The sequence below is a fragment of the Lytechinus variegatus genome, chromosome 3 (genome assembly GCF_018143015.1).
Source record: "Lytechinus variegatus isolate NC3 chromosome 3, Lvar_3.0, whole genome shotgun sequence".
NCBI lineage: Eukaryota > Metazoa > Echinodermata > Echinoidea > Temnopleuroida > Toxopneustidae > Lytechinus > Lytechinus variegatus.
Window position 1 is genome coordinate 51,557,779 of NC_054742.1, and position 26,658 is coordinate 51,584,436.

At 35.0% G+C, this 26,658-nt stretch overlaps 1 protein-coding gene across 1 annotated transcript; it reads left to right on the forward strand.

Moving 5' to 3' along the window:
- Nucleotides 1–8,660: 8,660 nt before the first annotated feature.
- On the forward strand, nucleotides 8,661–26,271 carry LOC121411306 (KIF-binding protein-like). Its single transcript, XM_041603959.1, has 17 exons — nucleotides 8,661–8,767; nucleotides 10,619–10,736; nucleotides 11,425–11,591; nucleotides 11,869–11,925; nucleotides 12,075–12,139; nucleotides 14,853–14,976; nucleotides 15,933–16,074; nucleotides 18,031–18,190; nucleotides 18,663–18,861; nucleotides 19,818–19,916; nucleotides 21,028–21,200; nucleotides 21,659–21,742; nucleotides 22,531–22,568; nucleotides 23,515–23,608; nucleotides 24,186–24,242; nucleotides 24,657–24,723; nucleotides 25,556–26,271. The coding sequence occupies exons 1-17, from the start codon at nucleotides 8,702–8,704 to the stop codon at nucleotides 25,637–25,639; spliced, it is 1,794 nt and encodes a 597-aa protein (XP_041459893.1). The 5' UTR covers nucleotides 8,661–8,701; the 3' UTR covers nucleotides 25,640–26,271.
- Nucleotides 26,272–26,658: the final 387 nt, after the last annotated feature.

The following is a 26,658-nucleotide window of genomic DNA, read 5'->3' on the forward strand; positions in this document are numbered from 1 at the left end:
TTAACCTGTGTTATGACTTTGTTGTTGTGTGAAAAACAAAAGCCAATATTCGTTGTATGATCTGCTATGGAATTGAATACTGAAGTACAGTAGAATTCTTTTAGTGGGTTCACTGCGACCATGATACTGGTAATCAAATTGCCATATTAGGTGTCTCATATTTATCACAGCTTCTTTAACCATAAGTGTTTCTATTTGAAAATGATAGTAATGGGCCAAGGCAATTATGATAGCCTTGTACATTGCCCATTGAAATTCACAATCAAACGAGTGCTGTACTACGTCAGTGATCAATCCATTATTTCAGTGGACCATACACAAGATAAAATTAGTTGTTTGGAATTGAATATATCTCTATTCTAATTTCCATCACCATGAGATTGATTTGAAAACATTCCAGCTTTCACCAAGATAGTTGTGAATGATTAGTAATTCTTTTGGTTCAGTGTTTGAGAAGTGTGGTGACGTGGACATTGAAGGCTCTCGTAAAATGAGAGTTGAGTATGCAGAGTGTGAAAGGGAGTTAATACGTGAAATTTACATGTTTATGAGAAAGATCGTGAGTCAGTATAGTTAGACCACAGACATGCGTGTTTTGTAAAGAGTTAAACATGAATAAGTTGTACATATTAGTAGTAGCGGGTGGTAGCTAAACGTTAGTTGCTGTATGCTCAGTAGACACCTGCTACTGTGTATCAATAGGGTTGCACTTAGGATACTATGAGGGTAATGTTACCTTGCGAAAGAAATTGTCATGAATGTGAAGTCTACTTTCAAATCTAACAAGTATACATTTTTTAGCCTTTAATAATAATTTGCGAAAATTCACATTCTGATATAATTGATAGCTCACTTTCTTAGCAATTATTTTTTTCTTTAAAAAGGGACTATTTGACTTCTTACCTAGGTATCTTAAAATATTAGGTTACAGTGTTAAGTTTTCAAAACTTTAATATCAGTATGTCATTTATGATTGTATTATTTTTATGAAATTATATATCCAAACAGTTATTATATGAAACACAAAATAGAACACCTCCATCCTGCCCCCTCGTGGGATCTGTTTAAATTTCACATAGATTATAGGAATATGTTGAAAAATAGTTAAATCATATCAAAACAAGTGCTTAGAATAGTCAAATTTTTATTCTTTCCTCCAAGCCTTCACGGCTTTGAATTTCAAACCTCCCTACACCAGACATTTTTTTTTAATATACCGATACTAAATACGGAAAAGTCACCTGTGGCATACTTAAGGTGGTATTGTATGATATGCTTCTATATACCCTCTTTAATATTCTCCATGTGCACCCCCCCCCCCCTCTTGCCCTCCTTTCTTTGGTCATAATATACCCATGTTCACTAAATCTAACAAAACAAAACTACAACAAAGTTTGGGATACATAGCCGACATGAAAAGGGACATTTTAAGGAATTCACGAGGTGGATATAAACAAAGAGCTCCAACTGAACAATAAATATTCAGTCTTGAGAACTGGACAATTTTGTAATGCATGCGTATCACATGAATCAATGAAAGTGTGAAGTTAGAGGTGCATTTTTTATGTACTTTCTAGTCCAAAATGGAACGTTTTAAGCACTGTTTTTCATGTTGGAAAATAATGAAGAGAATACATATCTCACTAAGCCAATGATGGGAGCGCGAAGCGCAAGCTGAAATCTTTTCATAGGCAGACCTGAAAATATTATATTTTAAGTACTTTTCAATAGGATGTGTATCTCACTAATCAGATAATACGAGTGCAAAGAGAGAGCTATATTTTTTTATATACTGTCCCAAAAAGGGAGCTGTTTGACATGTTTGAAAAGTGCAGAGGATTCATACATCTCAAAACAATTCCGAGTAGCGAGCCGAAATTTTTGTAGTGTAAGACGTAAAAAAAGGGACATTCCAACCACTTTTTTTATGAACATTATGCTATAGATTACCTTCTGTCCATATTTCATTCTTTTTTCCTCTTATATCTTATTTTGTATCCTCGCATCCCCCCCCCCCCCCCCCTCTTTTTTGGGCCGCCAATATGGAGGACGTCCTGTTTAATCCTTTAACCATTGGACTCGCCTTTGTCGTGGTTACAACCTCATTTTCATACGTGTGAAGATTCATTTTGCTCTCTATGTGATCGAGACCTGTATGTTTTTAGTGAAGATGGGTTTACAATTTCATAATTGTGAAAAGATGAATATTTTAAATTGAGCTCTCTTACCCAGGTAAAACGAGCAGGGAAATGGGATATAGGGCTAATCTACATTACAAAATTTGGCGTAAATCTTGTCCGAGCAGTTGGGGAATGAAAGCAATAAATTGAGGTAAAAAATTGCCAGTACCTCAGCAGGAAAAAGATATTACAATCACTGTTTCCCGATTAATCTTTTGTTGTGGCATGATTTATAACCTCGCATCAATCTATACAATAATTTATTTAAATAAAAACCCAGGACTATGGAGGTGCGAGAAAGCAAATGGAGCGAGCAAAGTTTCAGTAGATTTGAGATTGTTTGGTGTCCAATCAGTTGCGTAGCTAGGATTTTTTTCCTGGGGGGCACTGGTGTCCTTGCTTTTTAATGGGGGGAGCAACAATTTTTTTTCTGTGTGTTTATGTGTCACAGGGGCGGATCCATCTTCGCCAATAGGGGTGGGGTCCGAAATTATTTCCCCCGATCGGTCACTCAAAGTGGATTTTTGTTTCTTTGAAGGGGTAGTCCTTACGATCACTTCTTTGCTATATTCTTATAAAACAACATAAATATGAAATAATCTCATAAGCCATACAAAACAAGTGCGAGCGTGAGCTACTTTTTTTTTTAACTTTCGTGTATTTTATCCTGAAAATTTAACATTCTGTTCAATGTTTGTGATCCTGAACAAAATGTGTATGTAACTAGATAATAACCGCGAACGCCAAGCGCGAGCAGAACTTTTTAATAATGTTCTGATCGAAAAGGACATTTTAAGGACTGTGAGCAGTTTCCCATGAAGACGATACATATTTCAACAATTAGATAATGCGAGTGCAAAGAGCGAGCTAAAAGTTTCTGACATTCCGACCTAAAAGGAAATTGTCATTCTCAGCACTTTTCGTAATCATGAAAGGGATAGTTATGTAACTAAACATTGATGCGAGCGGCAGATAATTGAGATTTTAGACCTAAAAACGGGACACTCTTCATCCTGGTCATGTTTTGTAAATTATGAATAGGACTGGTAATTGGGTATCTTCGTAGATTAATAATGCGGGCGTGAAGCGCGAGCAGAAAATTATTGATATTCTGATCTGAAACTGGATAATCTATAAGCATGTTTTAAATGAAGAACATGCTGCCCATATCAATAAACATGTGAGCTCCTGATTTAGACCTAGAATCTGAGCATTCTGTAGGGGAAGGCGGGGTAAGTTGAGCATAGGGGCAAGTTGAGCCACCAGCCCCAGGCCAATAATGAATGAGTCAGACATTATGGTGGTGTCATGTATTGATGACCCATTACATAACCCTTATAACCTCACCACATTGTTTTCAACTTTGAAACAAAAGGTACTTTTTTAGAGGGAAAAATACAAATTTCAGCCAAAAAAAGTTTTAAAAAAGGTGTGAAATATAGATAAGTGCTTTTTACCCACACACGTCTTTAAATATAATAAAGAAGTAAGAACAAAATTGTTAGTCCAGGTATGGATTCTCATTCTTGTCATAGTCTATTACATGATGGATGCATAAGAAATGTGTAGATGTAAAAATATCACTTGAAGTTAGGACTGGGGTAAGGTGAGCAAGCCAACATGGGGCAAGTTGAGCCATGGTAATTCTTATGGTAATGTTTAATAAAAAAAAATCTTTAAAAAGCCATTGATATGCAGGCAGAAAGGAGCAAAGCCACATGACATTTCTTTTACTTTTAGGGGATGTTAGTATTTATAGAGAATTAGCAAGTGAAAAGACTCTAAATAAAAAATTGGCATGCCGGTTCTTCCCGCATACATTTTTTTACATAGTTTTTGTGGCTCAAATTACCCCAGACGGTGGCACAACTTACCCCACATATGGGACAAATTGAGCCATTTGACATTGTTTTTTTTTCAAAGGTGACAATGACTTTCAGTGTGAGTGCAGAAAGTAATTATAGGCCTATATAGGTGAAAAATGTTTCTTAAGAATCAAATTAAAAGGCAAGGTACTTATTTCTACAATATTATTATTCATATCAATTCTAACAAGCAAAATGAAAAAAAAGTGCCACAACTTACCCCGCCTTCCCCTATACATTTTTTTAATCATGAAGATCAATAATGCCAGCTCGAAGCGCGAGCTGAAAACATTTATATTCTGATCTGAAAAAAAGGTCAATTTAAGCACTATTTCAAGCACTGTGTAGGAAAATTGTGAACTGGATGTGGATAACACTTATAAATGATACGAGCGCGAAGCGCGAGCTGATAATTTTTTATTATTACTTTGACCCAGGTCCGGGACATTCTTAGGACATTTTCTCATCATATGATGATGATGACTATCTTCCTATTATTCCTAAGCGTGAAATGAAACTTGTTGATATTCAATGCTGAATAGGGGCCAATAATAAGGGATTAATGAAAATGTTATTTTTTATTCATTAATCTAATATGCTTAATGAGAGCGTGGAATTTGTTGTTATTATTGAAAACTGGACATTTTAAGCATTTTGAAATCATGAAGGAGGCATGGGTTAATACATTTTTTAAGCGAGCGCAAATTGCGAGCCGATTTTTTGTATAAACTGTAGTGAAAAGGGGATTTTAAGTCGCTTGTTGTAGAATATGCATAACTCATCAATAAAAATTCGAGCGCGCAGCGCTAGTTGATGGGCCTACGTTTTGACAATCACATCTGAAAAGGGATATTTGAGAACTTTATGGGATAAACGAAGACAAACGGAACTTGGCAAATCAAATAATGCAACCGCGCAGCGTGAGCTGAAAATGTTGATATTTATTTAAACATAAAACGGACATTTTACAAAGCACTTAAAAATCAATTTGTAAAAAAAAATAATGAAAGCTCGGTGTCCGGGCCGAAATAGGTTTTGTATAATGACTTCAAAACTGGATATTTTAAGCTCCTTAACAGCCTATTGAGCAAGATATCAATCTTATCGAATAGGCAATGCGCGCGCGAAGCGCGAGCGAAAATTTTATACAGTGACATGGAAGATTTTTTTCGCAATTCTTCCCTCACCTTATTTTATTATTTCGTCTTCCTCCTCTAATTTTTTCCTTCTAGCTTTCACCTTTTTTCCTTCTTTCTCCCCTTATTTCTTTTTTGCTCCGCCATTTTTTTCAGGGGGTACTTGCATGGGGCACGTGCTCCCGGGCCCAATCTCGTAGCTTCGCCACTTTGTCCAATTACGTGTTTGTTCGACATGGATAATAGCAAAGATCTATGACAATTTGACTCTATACTCTGAAGTTAGGGGTAGAAATTCACCAAGAGGAAGATCGGAAAAGGAAAGAATGATGCTGATACTTTGGTTAGGAAAAGGAACAGTAATGTGTTGAAATAAAATCAGCAAATTCAATGATTTGAAATATTTGCAAAATTAACGCTCATACTGATAAGCGGTGGTATGAAAACGGAAGGTTTTCAAGTTGCTTTAAAATCGAAGAGGAAATTTGGTTACCAATTATAAGGGCATTCAAATGTGTTGAAATTATTGGGATATTGAGGAAATGGAGCAACAGCCTTTAGTGTTTTGGAATGCGGAATCGAGCCAATTTTAATGGCATTGAAAGAGAAATCCATATGATTCTATAAGCTATAGGAAATTTGTTATCAAAATGGCAACTTATTTTCTTTCTTGAAAATTATGTAATATTAGAAAATGTTAGATATTTTTACTTACCATCCCATCCCTCCCTAGCTGAAAGGAAGATAATTTGGGAAGACGTTTTTTTTTCTACAATTTTATGCCCCTAAACTTTCGTGAGATTAAGATATTGATTCGTCAAGTCATGCCTGAGTGAACACTCAGCACAGAGTGAAGGCAAGATATGACACTCTTTCAAATTCACAACGGTTATTTAGGGGCAGTGGCGTAAATGCGATCAAAGCAGGGGGGGGGGGGCAGGCACAATATTCATATAGGCCTATACCCGAATTAAGAGCTATTGCGAGGGGGGGGGGTAGGTGGTACCTAGCTTGAATCAACACTCTTCAGGGCTTTGATGTTGAGTTTCATTGCCAATGCATGACCACTGTGCGAGAAAGCAGCGCGAGCGAGCATATTTTTTTAATTCGTGATTGCATGGCGTCACAAATCCTGTCAGTGCATGAGGAATTTGTGATGAGAGACTGAAAAGCCCTTCAATAATAATTAAACCTAATATTGCGAGTTTGAAAACAAATTATAGTTTTCATATTTGATATTTGATAGTTTTATACATATAACTGATTGTCATTGTTTCACTCAATTTTCTATAATGCCATAATTAATTCATTGCTATCATTTCAAAAGTGTTTTTTTAATCAGTGAATAAATACAATTAGTAGTTTTATAATTCTGTTCCCTTTTGATAACTTGAATATTCCAGTTTGATTCATATTTTAATTAAAGTAAAAATATTTTTTATTTATGCTACCTAGCATTGTTATCTTTCACTTAGATTTTGACTTTATTTTCATAATATGATGATTTATGTTGTTCTTTATGTTTTCATCAAGTTATTGATGAAACCAGTTTTATGCTGATCTATTGTACCTGAATAAATATGTTCTAATAAATAAATAAATGAATAGATAGATAGATAGGTAGATAGATAGATAGATGGATAGATAGATAGATAGTAGATCGGGAGATAGAGATAGATAGATAAATGAATAAATAAATAAACTTTATATAAATAAATAAATATTTACGAGTTTACCTTTTGGACGTGGATGGTGTGTGTTTGTGTGTGTGTGTGGGGGGGGTGTCCCTGCTTATGCATCAGTTATTTCATCTACCTCTAATGTATGGGGCCATTGGTCTCGTTGCATCTGCTTCAGAAATTCCCACCATAAACGCAGATGCTGATACAAATATTATGTAAAACTGAGCGAATGGTCAGTTTTGTCTAAAGTACCCAAAATGACCCTCATATGTCAAAACTGACAGAATAAATTACATGAGGTTGATTGTTATGATCTAGCGCACATTTTGAAAATAAATGTGGATTTCTAAAGACATCCAATCGTAGTTCTGATCAATATTTGTAACACATTTCGGACAAAAAAAATCATGAAAATTGTCATTTTTGGTCAAAACGTGGCCAAAATGACCACTTCTATTGTGATTTGGCGAATGAAACCACTTTATCTAGAATCTGGGTGCATTTCTACTTAGGACCCTTTTAATTGGATGTGGGTATAAAAGCATTCTGTTAGGGACCATTTTCCAAAGAGTGGTCAAAATGGTCATTTTTGGTCAAAAATTGGCCAAAATGGCCAAAATGTCGTGAGTACGATCAATAAGACTGACATTTTTGGAATCAGCACACAATTTTACCCCGGATAAGCCTGTCAAACCTTCCCCACCAAAAAATTCGGAATAAAGCCCCCTATCTCCGAGACTAAAATTGTGAATTGCGTCCACCACGCCAAGCCGGCCCGCGCGTTTCCGTTTTACACCCTGGCGAAGGCATTTTCCGGAAAAGTAGCCAAAAAGCGACTAGTGAAGAGTCTACGTCTACGTTTGTTTACATTATCAGCTGGGCGCGCGATCCAAAGTCCGCACCGAAGTTATCCAACATACCGTACTTGCAAATGCAGCTGTGCTTTAATATACTTTCCAGGTTCAATGAGAATGTTTGCCTTGATCATTTGCCTTGCCGATTTGCTGATGTCTGTCTTTCTCTCTATCTGTCTATATATCTATCTCTCAAATTCTATTTCTATCTATCTATATAACTGCAGTATCTATCTATCTAATAATCTTCTCTGTCTCTCTCATTCTTTAATTATCTATTTAATATCTCTATCTATCTATCTATCTATCCATCTGTCTGTCTTTTTCTTATTCTCTCTCTTTATCTATCTATTTTTTAACTTATCTATCTGTTAATTTGTTAATATTCTTTGTCTCTCTCCCTCTTTATCTATCTAACATCTATCTATCTCTCATCTCTATCTATCCATCTGTCTGTCTTTCTCTATTTCTCTCTATCTATATATCTATGTATCTATCTATCTATATCTGTTAATTTGTCTATCTTCTCAGTCTTTCTCATTCTTTATCTCATCTAACATCTATCTATCTGTCTCTCAAATTCTATGATCTCTCTCCTTCTCGAGCATCTGTCTTTTTTTCTCTCTCTCTCTTTATCTGTCCATATTTCTATCTAGCTCTCTATCTATCTATCCTTCATAAACAACGCGACTGCAAAAGCATGTTCGGATTTCACTCCTGACTGCCGCTCTCTCTGTACATGAAGTGCCGAGGAACTCTGTGCTCTGATCAGTAACTGTGCAAATTGCATGCGGTGTGGTGGACTCGCCTGTGTCGCACGCTGCATGCAACCAGCGACGTGTGTAGACTCTTCACTAGTCGCTTTTTGGCTACTTTTCCGGAAAATGCCTTCGCCAGGGTGTAAAACGGAAACGCGCAGCCGGCCAGCGTCAAGTCAGAGTGCTTTGATTTACGAAAGTCAGACAGAGCTCAGAGCAGTTCATCATGTCAGATTCACAGTTCACTGATTTGATTGAAAAGTATTCAGAAGCGAGAAAACTTTCAGAAGAGGTGAGTGAAAGCCAAATTATTCATTAAAAGGTTTAAAAAGTAAATTTTACAGCTTATATCTCGAATAGAAAGGACGTGTACGTGATCGGTCCCACATGTGCAAGTTTGTGTTAGTCCTGCCTAAGTTTGAATTGTGCTGAATCAATGATGACGCCAAACTCGGCGGTAAGCGATTCACATTTGTTTCCTTTTCAACTAAAATCCTGGGTATTTTTTACTAAAATGTTTTGTATAATGTAAAAGAGTCAATTCTGGTCTTCTTTTTTCTCTACAAATCTGCACAAAGTGTGAGAAGTAATATATTTTTATTGGAATAAGTGGAAATGCTCATTTTTTTAACAAGTCAAAAGTTCATGATTTTCCCACTCATTCAATGAACAAGGTTATAATATAACCTTTTCTCAGTTATATCTCCATGTGTGGCAAAATGAGGGTGGCAATTTTTGGCTTATTTTCTCTTTTTCTTTGGGGCAAATGCTTGATTTTTTTTACACTGACAGTTTTCATTACACCTATTATTCATACTACTTGGCTCTTATTTCAATTTGATTCTTTAAATCATTTTTTTCTTAATTAAAAATAGAGATCAAAAAATGAAAATTTTCTTGCCATATTACTTTCCACCAATAGAGGGCGTACACAAAATATGCCCAAAATTCAAGTTTTTGAGCACTCTGGTAAATACAAAAATTATTCCAAAGTTACTAATGAAAAATAAATTGCAACTGTATGAAAATTAGTAATTTTGGTCACAAAAGTGATATTTTAATGATTTTTTGAAGTGTGTGCTCTGTACAACATTGGCATACCATAGTCCTACCTGTAGATTCACCACAGGCAGGGTGGTAGCAGTGAACAAGTGGATTTTCCCATTCAGACAGTGCCAGATGGAAATCTAAAATCACAAATATTTTGCCCATTTTCAGTAACCGACTGTTGATCCTGTTTGTTAATACCTATGAATGTGATAACATTTGAAAGAGAATGCTAAACTGTCCATAGATGTCAGTCCACTTTCAAGCCTGAAAAAGAAACTTGACACTTTTATACTTTAGATCTAGCCAAAAATCAAAAGAATACAATTTGTTTTCTAGGCACTCTTTCTAGGGGGCATAGGGACCTCAATAAGGTGGGAAAAAGCTGCCAGAGTAGTCAGACTTTCTAGTACTGTTGTACAAAATCCACAGATATTTCATCGAAATTTTTACCTAATAGAAATGATTTCACCAAAAAAAATTCATGACTAGAAGTCTAGATCTAAAAGAAAAAAAAATCACAAGACAATTCACCCTGCCAACAAGTGTATAAGAAATGAATAGGTGCGCATCCGTGCAAGGGCGGAAATCTCTCCCAAAAGGTAGGGGGACCAGGGGCTGGAAAATTTGACAAGCAAAAAAAAAAAAGAAAAAGTTATCACCCAAACAGTAAGCTCATCTCGTCCAAAATACTTGTTTTTATTTGGAATTTGAATGATGTATTTCTTTCCATCATAAAAGACCAAAAATAGTAGGGGGCATTTGATATTGTCCCCCCCTACTATTTTTAGTAAGGGGGACCAGTCCCCCCCCCTGGGATTTCCCCCAATGCATACGTGGAACACCATAGTTTTTTTGGGGGGTTAAATATAAAAACAGCTTGTCCTTTAATAGTTTTTGAAGAAATTCATATTTTTCAAATTTTGATCAGATTTCTATTGTAGCATACTTACTCAAGGGCTTTCATATTTTGTGGCAATGTGTAGTCTGACGAACTGATCCAGCTGGCATGAAAAGTATCGAGTAGTCTTGATCTACCGGTACTTCTCAGAAATGTTATGTTTGTCATTGTGTTTTACATATGTTCTCTTAACAGGCATCCAAGAAAGATCCAGAAACCAATCCCTATAAATCAAAGTATCAAGCAAGGGAGTTGCTTCATGAAATTAGGAAAGAGTTAGAAAATGCCAGTGAGCAGGGCGAGGAATCCAAAGGTAAACCAGTTATCAAAATACCACATGGAAATTAATGTTTTCTAAGACTTTGAATTTTTACCATGAAATGAATGTACATATCACAGCAAATGCATCCAGTTCCTCAATATATAACTATCAGAAAAGGATCATATTTTGTACAAAATCAGTCTGAAGAAGAAGTCTCAATTTCTTTTTAAGTAGGCCTATACTGTAGCTGTTAAAGTATGAACAAAGCAATGTCCAAATCATTTGAGATCATCAGTAAATTTCTTTTGTGTTTTATTATTAATAATACTTTGCTTTTTTGTGTTTGATTTTTCCCTGTAAATGTGGAAGTGCTATAATTGGAACATATTGTGATTTAATGAAGTTTCCTTATGGAAAAATCTGCAAAAAAATATTCATATAATAAAATACAAAATACATGTACATAGGGAGTGATATCATTGACTCTCTCATTTGCAAGTTCCTTTCTTTTCCATAAAAAGTTTTGTGAAAAATAAAATTCATTTAAGTCAATTTTTTTCTTGGGTGGATCTAGTAAAGTAGATTCTCATTTTAGGCGCCAGTAAAATGATCTCTCTCACAGCTGCAGGTTCCAAAATATGTCAAGATGTATACATTGTAAAATGACGTGAAACAGTATTTTTACAGATATTTAGTGTCCTACTAAAGTCAGAAATTTCTCACCACTTTATTTTGTCAGAGCTCAAGTTTCGCTTAGCACTTATCCAGTATCAACTAGGAGTGAACTTTTTAGAGACTGAAGAGACATCATCAGGCCATGAGCACCTTACCAAGGCTGACAGCATTCTCAAGGATTACAGACTAGATTCAAGATGTGTTACCACTGCACTCAACACATTGAACCAGGTGAGTAATCACTTTCATCTAGAGTTACAACTTGAAATTGATTTGGATGGTGTCTAATGTGAAATCTTCCGGTATAAATGTATCCCTCCCTTCCTCAATTCAATATCTTGATAATTTTTAAGTGATTTGAAAATAGATATGGGTTATGATAGGCTGAAGCGAAGGTATTCAGTAACTTTGATAAATTTGCTACAGTGCAATGTTTGAATAAAATCATTTAAATTGACCAAATTGTACCTTTGGCAGTAACATTTGGATTCTTTATTTTGTTTTGCAGCTTGCTATTCTCTGGTGTACTAGGAGAGATCATACAAAAGCAATGGAATTCTTGAAGGTAAACCATTTTGATATTTCGTATAATTCTGTGGTGAGAAATTACTCAAGTTCCTTTTGAAATATACATATTTTTTGGTTCAAGCAATGAATATAATGAAAGTGAATATCAAGAAGTGTAGCTTTTTCATTCTTTTATATTTAATGCAGGAAGCCCAAACTGTTTTCCAAACTTTCAAGAAAGAGGTTGGCTCATCCCCTTCTACCATTCATGAGTGAGTAATATGAGATAATGTATTTCATTTTATTTTTCTCTAGTTGTACTCAGCTAGAATGTTTGTTTAAAAACTTTTTTTTTAGTATGTGATGGTTTATTTGAAGAAGGTGTTACAGAAAGCTGTTAGCAATATGTTTTATCAAGTGAAGTTCCCACAGTTGATAAGTCATTTGCATATTTCTTAGAATTAAGCTTTTTCGATATACCGGTATTAGTAATACCGTTTGGTATGAAAGTCATACCGGTATGGATACCGCCGTTGAAATTTTAATACCGAAATACCGTCGTACCAAAAGTTGAAAATATGATACCGGTATTTTCTTCTGTATTGTCGTTTATGGGTATTTTTACAGTAAAATTAAGCCAAAACAATAAGTTCTTTGGCTCTCAATGTATTTAATGAAATCAGAATCCAATAATCTAACCTCGAAATGAATACATCGCCCCTAACTACTGTCTGAGCTCCGTTAGCCGCTGCATGAGGCCTCGGCCCCACCGCTACTGATACTGGGGTGCATGTCGGCTCAGCTCCATGCACTCGTGTACACGGCTACAGTAAACAACGAAGTCGACCGAGACGGAGAGCATTTCAAGAAGAGTTTTTTTCAGTGGTTTCAACAACAGATTTGCTTTCCGCCAATCACATGCGAGGGTTTCCTAGCTTGTAACATCCCTCTACACAAACAAAATCACTGACAAAACTCTTTTTGAAACACTCCCTAGCCTGCCTATTGACCACGTGGTGTATTGCGGGCTTCAACAAAGTATCAACCTTGGCTTGGGGCGTTGACAGACAAACCACAGATTAACACTTGTTTTTTCTTTATGCAAGTTTTTTTTTCTCGGACTGCTCGTAACTTGTATCAATGGGAATGTCCACTGAGGTTTTTTTTTTTTTTTTTTTGGGGGGGGGGTGCTGTGCATTGACAGACAAACCACAGGGATTAACACTTTTTCTTTATGCAATGTTTTTTTTCTGGACTGCTCTTGACTTGTTTCAATTATGACAAGATTACTTTTATACTATAAGCCTGCTACAAAAATCGTCTGACCCCCCCCAGAAAAAAAATAATAATAAATAATTAAATACATAAAGAAAAAATAATACATTAATGAATAAATAAATTAAATATGAAAATAAAAAAAGACAGAAAATGTTGATAACATTAACAGGAAAAAAATGTTACGCCATCCCTCTTTGTTTATTTCGATCTGTGAAGTGATCGTAAATGGAAGAAAGTGGCTGAGAATATTTGTGTGATTTGTGATGGGTGTTGTATCCGTGTTGTGCATGTGCGGTCATGAATAAAATGAAATAAACTATTGGATTGATCGTAATTTGAATTTATGATGGTCTCGTGGCGTGATAAGATGTTGATCAACTAAAATTTGGCATGTGTGAAAGATGAAATTGACAAAAAAAAGGGAAGATCGAGATTCGGAGAAGAGGAGGATGTTGATTGTTCGTGGTAAGAGAGGGGTGGTGACGGGGAGAGAATGGTTCGATGGGAAAGAGAGAGTGAAGAATTAAGGGACTGGGGAGATAAAGAAAAACAAAAGCAAGAAAAATGAGTGAGAAAGGGGCAGCCAGGGGATAAGAAGTTTAGGGGGAGGGTTTTACTTTTAGACAACGTGGAGATTCACAAGGGGGGGGGGTTCAACACAATGGACATTTATAAGAAAAGTTATTTACGAGACGTCAAAATTTGAGGTCAACAAACTTTGAACCTTCGACAAACACGTGTTGATGTGAGTGGTAAACAAAAGGGGCGAATCTGAATGTGAATGAGTGGGGCCAGATCGGTAAAGGGAAAATCATGCATATTCATGTATCCTTGACAGTTTTAGCAGGGAATTTTGGTGCTTGGAAGTTAAGGCAGTACACACGTTTAGCAAAGTAAGTAGCAGTGAGTTTGTACGGTGTAGCATTTGGCAACTTGACTTATTGATTTCGTACCATCTGCTTGCTGAGATAATTTTGCACACATGCACAGGTAATTCACAGCTCTTGTTGGGGAGAGAGCATGATCGTATAACTTTTGGTAAAGAAAGAGAAAGTTTTTGTCAATGAGAATGGACCATGCTGAGCATTCCTCAGCTGACCACAAGCATCCCCCTCTTTATCCGAGGCCATATCAGGGCTAAACAAACATTGGTCACTGTTTGCACAATAAATTGGGAATTTAGTCGGTATACCGGTATTGAAGCTATTAGTAATACCGGTATTGAAAATATCAATACCGAAAAAGCTTACTTAGAATTGTCAGAAAAGTTTTCTGAGGAGAAGAATTGATTTATTGGCCTTTTCCATGAAAAATACATCTGAGTGATTTCTGAAATGTACAATATGATGGATTATTCTAATATGTTTTGAATCTGTTTTGAATATTGTTCTGCTTCTCCTCATCTACTCCATTACTTATTTATTTTTTTTTATTTGAAAAAGGTATTTGGATATTTGTATTTAATGTTTATTATGTCATTTATTAGTCTTCTGAATCTGTATGCATTTTACATTGAGTTTGATTAGCTGGTTACAATTTTGACATTCGTATTGTGCATTCCTTTTGGTAACCAGCATTATGATATCTGTCAGACTCTGGAGAGATATGATGAGACTTGAGCTGCCACATATATCACACCAAAGCTCCAGTGTTCTAATCTTCCCATCAATTTTGATCATTTCCTGTTTCTTACTATCCCAAATATAGATTATTCTTAAAAGAAACAGACTACCCATCTGATCTTGAGAGAGAACAACAGTTTGAGAATTGTTACACATTAACACTATATTACCTAGCACAGGTGTATGAGAAACAAGGAGAAAAGAGCTTGGTGAGTAGAAATCACATATATACCTTTATTATTATATCTGTATTTGCCAGCCACACTTAAATGATAAATAAAATGACTTAGATATTTGACAATAAAAGTAACTCATTACATTATAAGCACCTGGAACATGTTCATGGGTGCTTAATTAGATTTTAAAGGATTTTTCCTCCATCACCTTATGTTGAAACATCCTCTTTGAGAGAGTAAAGTGCTTGTTGTTTAAAGGCATATGCATGCAAAGTTGATCATTTTTCAAAATATGATTTTTAATTATAGGAAATCCAGACCCCTTCAAACACAAGGCAAAGTTTGGAATATCTATAAAATGAGTACAATAACATTTTCTGGTCATTTGTAAAGCTATGCTTAACTTTACGAACATTATTATGAAATTCCTACCAAATTAAGAATGGCCTGGGATGTTCTTTTTATAAAGATGTTGGTAAGTTACACATGATGCTCAGATCTTGAGTTTACTCATATTCTTGATCACTTTGATTCATCAGTTAAATTGAATTTTTTTTTAGATTTAAATTCTTTTGTTGACGTGCATCTGCTTAAAAAGATATCATTTGTCAAAAGTTTGATTAGGTTGTACATTTCCACTAAGAAAAATGATTTTTTGTTTCATTTCATTTAGCATTAGAGTAGGTCACCAATTGTGATTAAGTTGTGTGTATGAACATGTAACTTACAAAGAGCTTTATGAAACACCCTTCTGGGTGCCATCATGCCATGGTAAAATAGGTTACTATTATGGTAACTTTGCCATTCAGTGGTAAATCCTTTGAAATCCTTGAATCCAATTGGGTGGTGAGCATTCTCACCATGGTAATTACCATTGAATGACAATGTCACCATAAAATGGTAACTTTTATGCGATGGGGAATTGGTCTGTACAGAAAAAAAAATACACTGGTTGTAATTGAGAGGTTCGTTTTATTTTGTTATTACAGACTGCAAGATACTGTCACATGACGCTTCAAAGACAACTGAGTACTTTTCAATACGAACCTGTAGACTGGGCTCTCAACTGTGCTACACTTTCACAGTACTACATCACACAAGATGATTATACAAAGGCAAGACACTGTCTAGGTGAGTTCTCTTCTTTAATCTCTGATCTATTCAATGTATTATGTAAGCAATGCATGACTAGTTCGCTAAGTACTGCGTTGTACTTGTTTTTATATATTTAAAATACTCAACTGAAAATAATTGAATGTACATGGTTCACCATATTAGCAATGGCTTTTGTAGCTAGAAGAACATCAGTCATAGTTTCCACTGGCCATCAGAAGAAAACTTTGTATGAAAAAACTTAAGGGTGCTGCCTAGCAATGCTTGCCTTTCTGCACACCCAAGCTTGGATGTGGACTCGCAAGATGTGTTGTATCAGAGCTCTAAGAATAGGAGGTAACATGTCACTCTCTGCCATGTGCTTTTAGAAGTACTGCCATCCAAGGACAGTGATTCTGTAGGTGGAGATGCCTTTCATGACAAAGGCTGTAGGCCTACTGGCAAAGTAGCTGATGTGGCAAACATACTTTCTGCCAATTTTGCTTATGTGGAACGCATTTGCCTGGAATTGAGTACCTCTCTTTTTTCTTTCCCGATTATTTGAAGCCAAGTTGCTTTGCCTGTATGAGAGAACTCCCCAGTGTTGACAGTGCCAGTAATTATGAAATTACTAGCAATTTCATCCTGAATGCTGTTCACATTGACTCTATTCTAATAAGTCCATAGGCCATGGAAATTAATTGTTCTTCAGAAAGTGGTCATAGTTTGCAATGACTTACACTAGGACATTTTGTTGAATTTTGTTTATTCATTTATATTCAACACATTATAACACACACAGTTACAAAATTATAATGAATAATATCTTTAATAACAAAATTTTCATAGCTTTCATACAAAATATTAAGTTTAATATCAAAGTGATTTTATGGATAAGTGTCTTGGGAGAAGAAAATCATCTTTGTATCTGTTGGGCTTCTCTGTGATGCTGAGACAGTCTGGTAGATCAAAAGTGTGTCTGCTTCTTCATGATTGTTGTGCTGGTAAGACGTGTTGCTGTTGCTCCTGGGTTGTCCTGAGGAAGAAGTAATGATCAGTTCCTGCGTTTCTGTTGTATTCTAGATACTTTGCCAGAAGACAGTTGGCCATGTAAGCCTTGGTCTTGTCACATTAAAGAAACCTGTGACATCTTTTAATCTTTGTGCCATCTTTGATATGAAACTAAATGTAGATTGCATTGGTGCTCTCCCTTGTATTCTTTTTAGCAAAAAACTATCCCTGAATGTGCCAAACACAGGTATGACTCCCGCATAATCGTGTGAGAGGGACTTCACCCCATTGTTGAAGCATTCACAGAAATGTTTTACTGTCACTATTGATGCGGCTTTCTTGGACATTCTGAAGACCCATTTAATCATCCAGGGTTATCTTGCCACCTGGATCATCGGTAGTAGTGTCTGTCCAATATTCTGATTGTTAATCCTCCTGAGAAATTTCTGCTAATGCCAAATTCTTGAGGAGATGGATCAATTTTGAGTTGTCAAGTCATGGTAGGATTGATTTTATTTAGAGAATATGTATAATTTTCATACGTGTAAAATCCATTGAGGCAACCAACATTATTTTTGTGGTTTTCTATTTCCAAATTAGAAAATAAAGTACTTACCACGCACCAAATTCCTTGGAACTGAATAATTGTATTTTTGCTTTCAAAATGACAGCAAATCACAGCGTGCTGTCAAAATTACAGCATGCTGGTTTTAACCTAAGTTATATGTACTTATATGTTTTACCATTTGAGAAGTCTAATATGAAATTTATATGGAATTTTCAGTGTACCAAGCTTTTTATTTTTTAATATAGTATATTTATATGCAAGTGAATTCATTGACTCTGATGATGGAAAATGGTGATCTTAATTAAAGTTGTTTAAGATACCTTAGTATTGTGATAAATTTCTTACTCTTAGCGTTCTTAATTTACTCCATTGGTATCTTGCTGTTGTTTTTAACCACCCCCCTACAACCTCCACAGCTAGTGCAACTCGTATATTTTCTGAAGCAGAGAACAAGCCAATCCCTGAAGACATGGAAAGAGATGATAAAGATGCTTGGCAGGAAAACATCAAGAGTCATAAAGCTAACATCAACAGATGCTGGATCAAATATTGTATTTCTCTTCTACAGTATTCCAAGTAAGAATACAAATCAATAGATAAAAACAAACACGATCGATGTATAGTATGTCTATTCCTATTTTTTATTTTGTTTTCAATCAGAAAATCAAATTGAAAGTCAGGGGTTGTGATTAATATTCTAAAAATGAAATAATTAGCACATCAAGTTTGCTAATTAGTATCTTGATCTGTGGCTATGTCACTGAGTTCTATTTTGATAATTTGCCAGGAATATAGCTAAAATGGAGCTTGTACCATTTATGAATGCTATTAGGAATTATTTTAATCCAAGCTTGAAACTTGTGTTTGATCTTCTGTCATAGTAACATGAATGGAACAATCGAAAAATGTAATATAGCTGTTGACCATAAAGAATGATGGTTAGTTCATTATTCCTCATCAATATATATTATTTTGCAATGTTTGAAATTATCTTTTTTTTCATGAAGTTATCCTGTGTTGTTCGTTGTTTTTCCTTTACCGCTTCTAGAGAACACCAGCTGAACGGATCTCCTGAGAATGCATCTAGTACTCCCTCTTCATCAAGTAATGGAGGAGAAACGCCCTCTATCGACCAGGATGAGGAGAATGTGACAGAAGAAGACAAGTTGGTTGATCGCTTTGAGTCTTTAGAGCTTACTTCTATTGAAAGTCAAGTCAGAGATGAAGTCATTTTGACATTTGATGAGGTATGTAACTCTGACCTGTGCATGTTCTAAAATCGTTCATCTCTGTAGGTCTTATAGGTCGTGCACTATGATGTAGTTAGCACAATGCTTTTCTTGTATTATAGTGGAACTGATTTGCACAAGAATCTTTTGGTCCTTGTATTAATACTGTGAAATTGTGATTGTAGAAATAAACACTGACTAATACTTCTCTCTTCAGAGATAGACCAGTTGATGTTCCGATTTGTATTAATGTGGTTGGTCTACTTCTCAGATAGTCTAATACCACATATGGGCTAAACCCATCTAGACTACTATCAATATGGTCCAATTGTAATTGGTCCACATCTACAAATGGTCTAATACCTACTTACCAATAGTCTTAATTCTCCTTTAGTCTAATGCCAAGATGGTCTAATTTCAACTTTATCTAGTACTTTTTTAGCACTCCATAAACGGTTCATTGAATCATATAGACCAAGGCCTCCATTTCACTGAGTGGAGACCTTTGCAGGACTTAAAAAGACCCCCAAAATGGAAGCATCTTCTCAGTGATTGGCTTCTGAGCCAATCAGATTCCAGGATTTCAGTAGCTTGTAACGGTTGTCAGTCTGATTTTTTTTCATTTAGGGGGAGGGGTATGGGATTTGATATCATGCTCTAGGTGTCTTATAGATATCAACCAAAATACCATGCATTGCTCGTCAATGTTCTTCGTCATGTTATTGGACACTTCCTTGCATGAATCTGGAAAAGCAGTATGTTATTGATTGTTTGTGTAAATGAAATTACTATAGGCAGCAATTTCAGGAGATGTATCAATTTAAGGGGTGGGGGGGGGGGCGAGAAGACCCCCTCCTATAGGCTCCTTTACAAATATTTTTTTGATTATAATACAGATTGTGATTACTAGTTATGAAGTGATTTTCATCATGATTTTAATCTGTGACTTCTATTTGTATTTTCTAATCAATCAGGCTCGAAGTGTGTTCCTAGCTGCTCAGAAGTGGATCAATTCTTCCAAAGAATACTTTGTCCTCGATGGATTTGTCTCAGATCACATAGAACTAGTCAAAGTAAGAAGAAACTTTATTATGTTTGAAATTAAGTCTATTGCTTGAATCACCAGATAACAAAATGAAAATGAAATATTTTGTGAAGCTGTAGAATATTTATTATCCAAACCATGGGTTTGTAGTAAGTGTACACATTGTATGTTACAATTGATTACAAGTTTGCGATTTTTACGTCACCGCCCAGTGTAGGTTGTTGCTAGAGGCATTATGAATTTGTGTCATTGGTCCATTTGCCTGTCCCGTTTTCATTCTAACAATAACTAAAGAATCATTTAACATAACAACTGAAAACTTAGCCCAAATATGGATATTGGAATGTCCATAATCATGATAGCATGTATAGAAATGTTTAATATAATATTGCCAAACTTTGAAATTCAATAACTTCATCATTTTTCATCTGATTTTGATTGAATTTATGGTGTTTGCTTCATTTAATTTTATTCTATATATTATCAGCTAACCCCTCTAATTGGAAATAAAATAAAATATTTTTAAACCTATCTTGACAGTTCATGACAACCTGATCAATTGAGATATAGATTATGCTAATTTTATATGACACCTAGATAGATCCGTGTGATTTGAATGGTTGTTTGATATCGTTCATTCGGCCCATTTTGCAATTACGTAATCAACCGTGCAATTTTGGATCCATAAATTTTTGTCCATTGCAAGCATGCACCGTACAGAGACTGCAGCTGCCAGCTGCAGGCACCAGCAGTGCGCATGTTGTAATGACGTAACAATCAACAGACCGAACTCGCACTGCATGAGCATGTTTTGCATCAAAATTCATAAATTTCACATGAAAAAAAAAATCAATTTTTAGGTGTTATATAAACCAAATAATGAATGTTTTTTCATTCATGCAATGGACAGAATACTTCATTTGATGAAAGATGAAACAATGATCCATTTAACTCTGCTACGCCTCATTGAATGGATCATTTCATCTTTCACCTCATGAAGTATTCTGTCCATTGCACTCCTAAACATTCATTATTTGTATAGTATTTTATTTTGTATCTTCATATTTCATGTAGGAAGTTAATTGCTTCATGTATGAAACCAAAACCATTTCTTACATTCCCTTCATTGTACCACCTAGGATCACAGTCAACTCTTCAAGCTAATATCATTCTTTGAGACTGACTTTGAACGACGATGCAAGATGCACAAGCGAAGGGTAGACATGCTGGCTGATATGTTAGATGGACTCAACAGACAACACTTTCTCGCTATATGTAGACAACTCATGTTTGAATTAGCTGAAACTTACAGGTGAGATTGTGTGTGGTATTACAGACAAGGATGATTTGATAAGGAGGAGTTTATATTTGTATTTTTACATGTTTGTTGGTAGATGTTAAATACATTTTCGATAAAAAGTAGATATTAATTTGGCTTGAACAAGATTATTTTGCTTATTCAGAGTTTATATATGTTTGCATGTATCTAAGATTTATAATCAATATTAAAATATATTTTGACCTGAGACTAATAACTTATATCAATTTGCATTACGGTAACTTAGGATGATAATTACCCAGCTCTCACTCCACAATAAGAGTTAATTAACAAATTTTCAACAATCAAAATATGCATGTCATTCTAATCTATGAGCTGACTGGTCCTTTTCCAAGATATATATGTACCCATTTGTTTAAATCTGTGTATGATGACTTTCAGCTTGTTTTCACTTGTTCATGGTTTATTCATTGTATTATATATGTATATAGTGAGATGATGGATTTGAAGATAGCTCTAGCTGAGAGACAGAGGGTACCACCCACACCTAAGGTAGCCTCAAAGATAAACTCCTTGTAAGTGATACTATATTACACATAAATCTTGCATTCAAGATGCTGGAGGTATACCCACTGCTGTCTTCATTACAAATATTTACGACTTACTTCACACACAGAATTATGAATGCTTCCTGATGCATTTATGTTTTAGTTCATTGTCATTCTATTATATTCTATGCCCTGTGTGTGTTTTATGGCTTCAAACGTTTCAATAATGAGTTGGCCAATCAGAGAGATGGATAGAAGATTTCCACCTCCATTTTGACCAATGAGATACAAGAATACTAATCTCTGTATCATAGAAGAAAGAGAGTTGTTGGTGTGTACAGCTGAATATGTTGCTGTGTGGATAGATATAAGCTGTGATAGTTTGCACATTTTGGAAGTGGATTCAAGCTGTCAGTGTCATTTGCAAAACCAAAAATTGCGTCATTATCTCAGCATGTGCATTAAAAATCTGATTTTTTTGGTGAAAAAATATGAACATTGTGTGTCAATTGGCAACTTTCATGTCAGTATCGTGATTTTCTTGATATTTTGAATAAAAACAGAATTTAAGAAAAAAAAAGCTTGCATGTCTCCTAAAGTGTACCTTTTTGAAATCTTCATTTGGAACCCTTTGCATGTTGGAATTTAATTTTTCATTATGTTTCAATCATTGCAATCAATTATGCTGAATTAAAACCTAAAATGTGAACAGATTTATAGGAGTGAGGTTTATTTTATGAAGAAAGTGGGATTATGAATGATTTGTTTAAAAAATTCCTTAACTCTGTGTACTAATTCATCTATTCAATTTACAGATGCAAGCAGAGTTCGACATATTACAAAGATTTCATTGGTAAGTATCTTAATATCAATGTTGATATAAATGACCATTTTGACATTACCCTATTCAATCTTTCTTAAGAAAGCAAAGTGAAAAAATATTAAAGATGAAAATAAGATTTTATTCATGAGATTGAATGGTGGAAGAAACTGTTTCGAAGTGATTGAGAATGATGATTACAGCGCACCTAATCATTGATTTATGGAATCAGATTTTAGAATTACCAAAATTGTGAGGAATTTACTTTACTTTGCTGAAAATTTATTTCATTTCACTTTGAGTCACTTGCCTAAAACAGAAATGAATGTGTGGGACAACATGCAAAAGTTTAGCTTGAATGTTTCAACTGTTATTCAGTCATAATTTTAATGCTGCAGTGGACCCTTTTCCTGTATAACATGCAACTTATTAACTTCCTTAATAACATGCAAAGAACTTGAAAAATTGCACAAGAATTATCTTCACATATCCCACTACCGAAGTTTCCTTTGAAATTCTGAATTAATAAAGATATTCAAGAAAATGATAATTCATTACATATTATTGTTCTATAAAGCCAGAATTGACTATAAATTGTTAATAATCTTTCTTCTAAATGAAAAAAAAATGAATTCAAAGCTGATTGGCCCCTGCCCCCTCCCCTTCAGAAGAAGCATGAAATCATTTTAAATAAGGTTTTATTAAATCTGACTTTCTGGTCAGAAAAGAGATTTTAAATGTTGGAACAGCCAAAGGGAGCGTCTTATGTTTAATTTTTTTCAGTGATTTTCTATGACTGTTTTTCTCCCACCGAACCGGATGCAAGAATATGCATTAGCTTAATTGTCTCTGACGAAATCTTTTCATCAAATGCTCCCCAGATCATATCTAGATCAGACCTAAGTGATGGATTATACTTTTGTTGTTTACCTTCAATATATTGTGATATGTTACATTTATCTTTAACAAATCTTGCCAGATTCAACAAAGGACCATGAGGGAAAATTGCCAGAGAAGTTTGAGAGTGATGTCCTGAGGCCTGTTTTGGTAGCTTACTTCTGTATCGGCAGATTGTGAGTTCAATTTCTCTTGCTTCATAATGTCAGTGATATACATTATTCTTAGATTGAAATGGTGGTATGTGAATATGAAAGTAGAGCCAAATGAAATTTGTGTTATCAATTCTATTCTATCCTGGCAGAAATAAAGTATTCCTTGTAATGTTATGTGCTGGGATGGCCACATGGCTAGAGCAAGAACAATTTGTTATTGATGTGATCTCTCTGCATAGTGTTTATATGTACTATTGTTATAATAAATTGCATTATTATTGTCATTAATTATCAGAAAATGTATCCCTATGACCGTTTAATAATAGATTTATGATTTAAAAAAGTGTTCTGGCATGTAAGGGATCTCAAATGATCCAGACATAGAAATGCACCCTATTCATGAATATGTATGTTTGTAATCCTTATTATTTCTCTCTTTTATGTTTATCATGTCAAATTTGAAATAACGTTGAATTTTATCTGATAAATCATAGTTAGGCCCCAGTCCAAGATTTCATTAATTAAATTGTATAGAATTTACTTTTATCCAGTTGTTTACATGTAATGAAACTGTCATTTTCTCTTCTGTTTTCTAAAGATACTCAAAGTTTGTAACACCTAGCCCTCCTGAGAGATTGGATTATCTTCAGCTGAGGTGAGTGAGTGGGTGATCTAGATATTTTCTAATAAAATCAGTTCTTGAATATTTCATATTATATCTGCAATAGCGTTGCCCCATTATCCTTCGGACAAACTTCTTCCAATTTTATGTTGCATTTCCTCGCTTAGTGTTGTGAACTCACCTGTATTATGAGCTCACCCGTATGTGGCAGGTCATTTGACGCTCAAACCATTCATAAAATAACTAAATAGTTTTCTCCATCATTAAAGCATGGGGAAGGAATATAGTAACAAAAGAAACATACAAAATTAGCAATGTGAGCATTTTTTCAGCCTCCCATAATTTTAGCATGGTATTTAGACCTTGGTCTATCAAGTTAAATTGTACTTCAGAATACAGATCATTAATTTTTATCTGTCTTAATTTCCTTCTTTGTGTCTCTTTCAGTTTGGATAACTACAAGGCTGTAGTAGATTACTGTGAGAAGAATCCTGATCAGAAAGACACAGTCAAGGTCGGCTATGGTTTTATAACACATCTCAATATTGTGGGTAGTTGCAAGAAACTTATGTTCAATTGCAAATCCAGCGTATTGTTGAATTGCTTTTGAATGCATGTCATGTGCAAATTTGCATTTAATCAAAGGATCATGCTTGATTTTTGGATTTGTGCTTGATTTGGAATTGAATGCATGTAGAATGCAATGCACCGTAAGTCAGTTACTTGATTTTAGTGGCTTATACAACCAACTTTTTACCACCAAACTTACCTCATCAATCTTGAAAGATAAACTCCCATTCTGCAAAGATGGGTTATATGTTTTATTTAAGCAGAATACGTAGTGAACATTCTTGTTGAAGTATTGGATTGAATACCGACCTTGGTGGTTATTTGAAGGTGAGGGTATAATCGGTTAAGATGTACACTTTTCTACCTGGAAAAAAAAACCCAGCAACCTCCAAAATAAACCAGAACAGATTTTTCAGCAACTTCAAACCCTCATTTAAAGGCTGTGACAAATGCTTCATAATGCTCCACACTTGAGAAACCATGGAGTATATTAAGGTGCATAACAGATTAAAACCCCCTCCCCTCTTATCATTCTACATGGAAATGAGCATGTTCCCTTAACCATAAGCTGATTTAGAATTTATGTTATAGGTGCACTTTACACAATTAAGAAAGAAATTAAGTGTTTTTTAATCATTTAATCATTATTTTCTTATAATAATGCTATTACTTGAATTCATAAAGAGAGAAATAAAGTGTTTTTTAATCATTTAATCATTATTTTCCTATAATAATGCTATTACTTGAATTCATATTCTCTCCCTGTCCCCATGTAGGAGGAACTGGAACTTTGTAGAGAGATGACTGAGCTGATTCCACTCAGGATGGCCAATATCAGAGGAGAGGTGCAGATGAGGTAGAAGATCACTCCTGTTATAAGCTACTGAAATCCTTGCATCTGATTGGCTCATAGGAAATTTGCCAGTGATAAGGTGCTTCATGAAAACCCCTCCTGGTCTTGCTGTGGTGAGCTTTGTGGCAGGTATATCTGACAAGAGGGATGATACACATTGCATTCCGATGGTTGGTCTGGCATCAGCAATGATGGGAGACAGTTTTGAGTAGGTTTAATCATGTGAAAAGAGTTTGTAATATGCCTTGGTCATTGTTCAGTACTTAATATGGTTTTTATTTTCAGCATCAAATACCTGTAATCTCCCCTAATGAAATCTGTATTTTGAAGAGTTTCATTCCAAAGGGAGCTAAATCCATGGTGTTTTTTTTTTATAGTAAATTACGGTTTTCAAATGAACCACTTTCCCTTATCTGGTATTTTGTTTTCTATATATATGATACGGCTATCATGTTAGATCAATTTTGTATTAATTCAGCGGGTCTTCCCTTTGTCCAAGAAAACATTTTCATAGATTAAGCATTCGCACAAAGTTGATTTGTGTCTGATGAAAAAGCCCCTATTTGCAGTACTTTCCCTTTGTCTATGTTTAGATTAAGGTGGCCACTGTATAAGGTGATTATATTATAGTTAAGAAAATTTTCCTGGTTACATTATGAGAGGCATAGGCAGCAGGGGGGGGGATGGGTGGACGTTTCCCCCCCCAATTTTGTTTTTTTTTGCTTGTCAATTTGTTTCCCTGCGTCCCCCCTAAAGTCACGTGGACCCCCCTGAAACGTGTGTTTTTCACTTGTAAAGTTTAGGTTGATGACCTTTTTTTTTTTTTTTTTTTTTTTTGCTTGTCAAAAAATTTTGGTTAGCAACTCCTAAAATTTCAGGTTGATAACCTTTTTTGGGGGCGCTTGTCCAATTTTTTTACCTGTGTCCATCCCAAAATTTCAGGTGTGGACACCCCCTTAATTTTTTGGCTTCCGCCGCCAATGACCACCTTCCACAGCTCTCACAAATCGGACTCTAAACACGTAG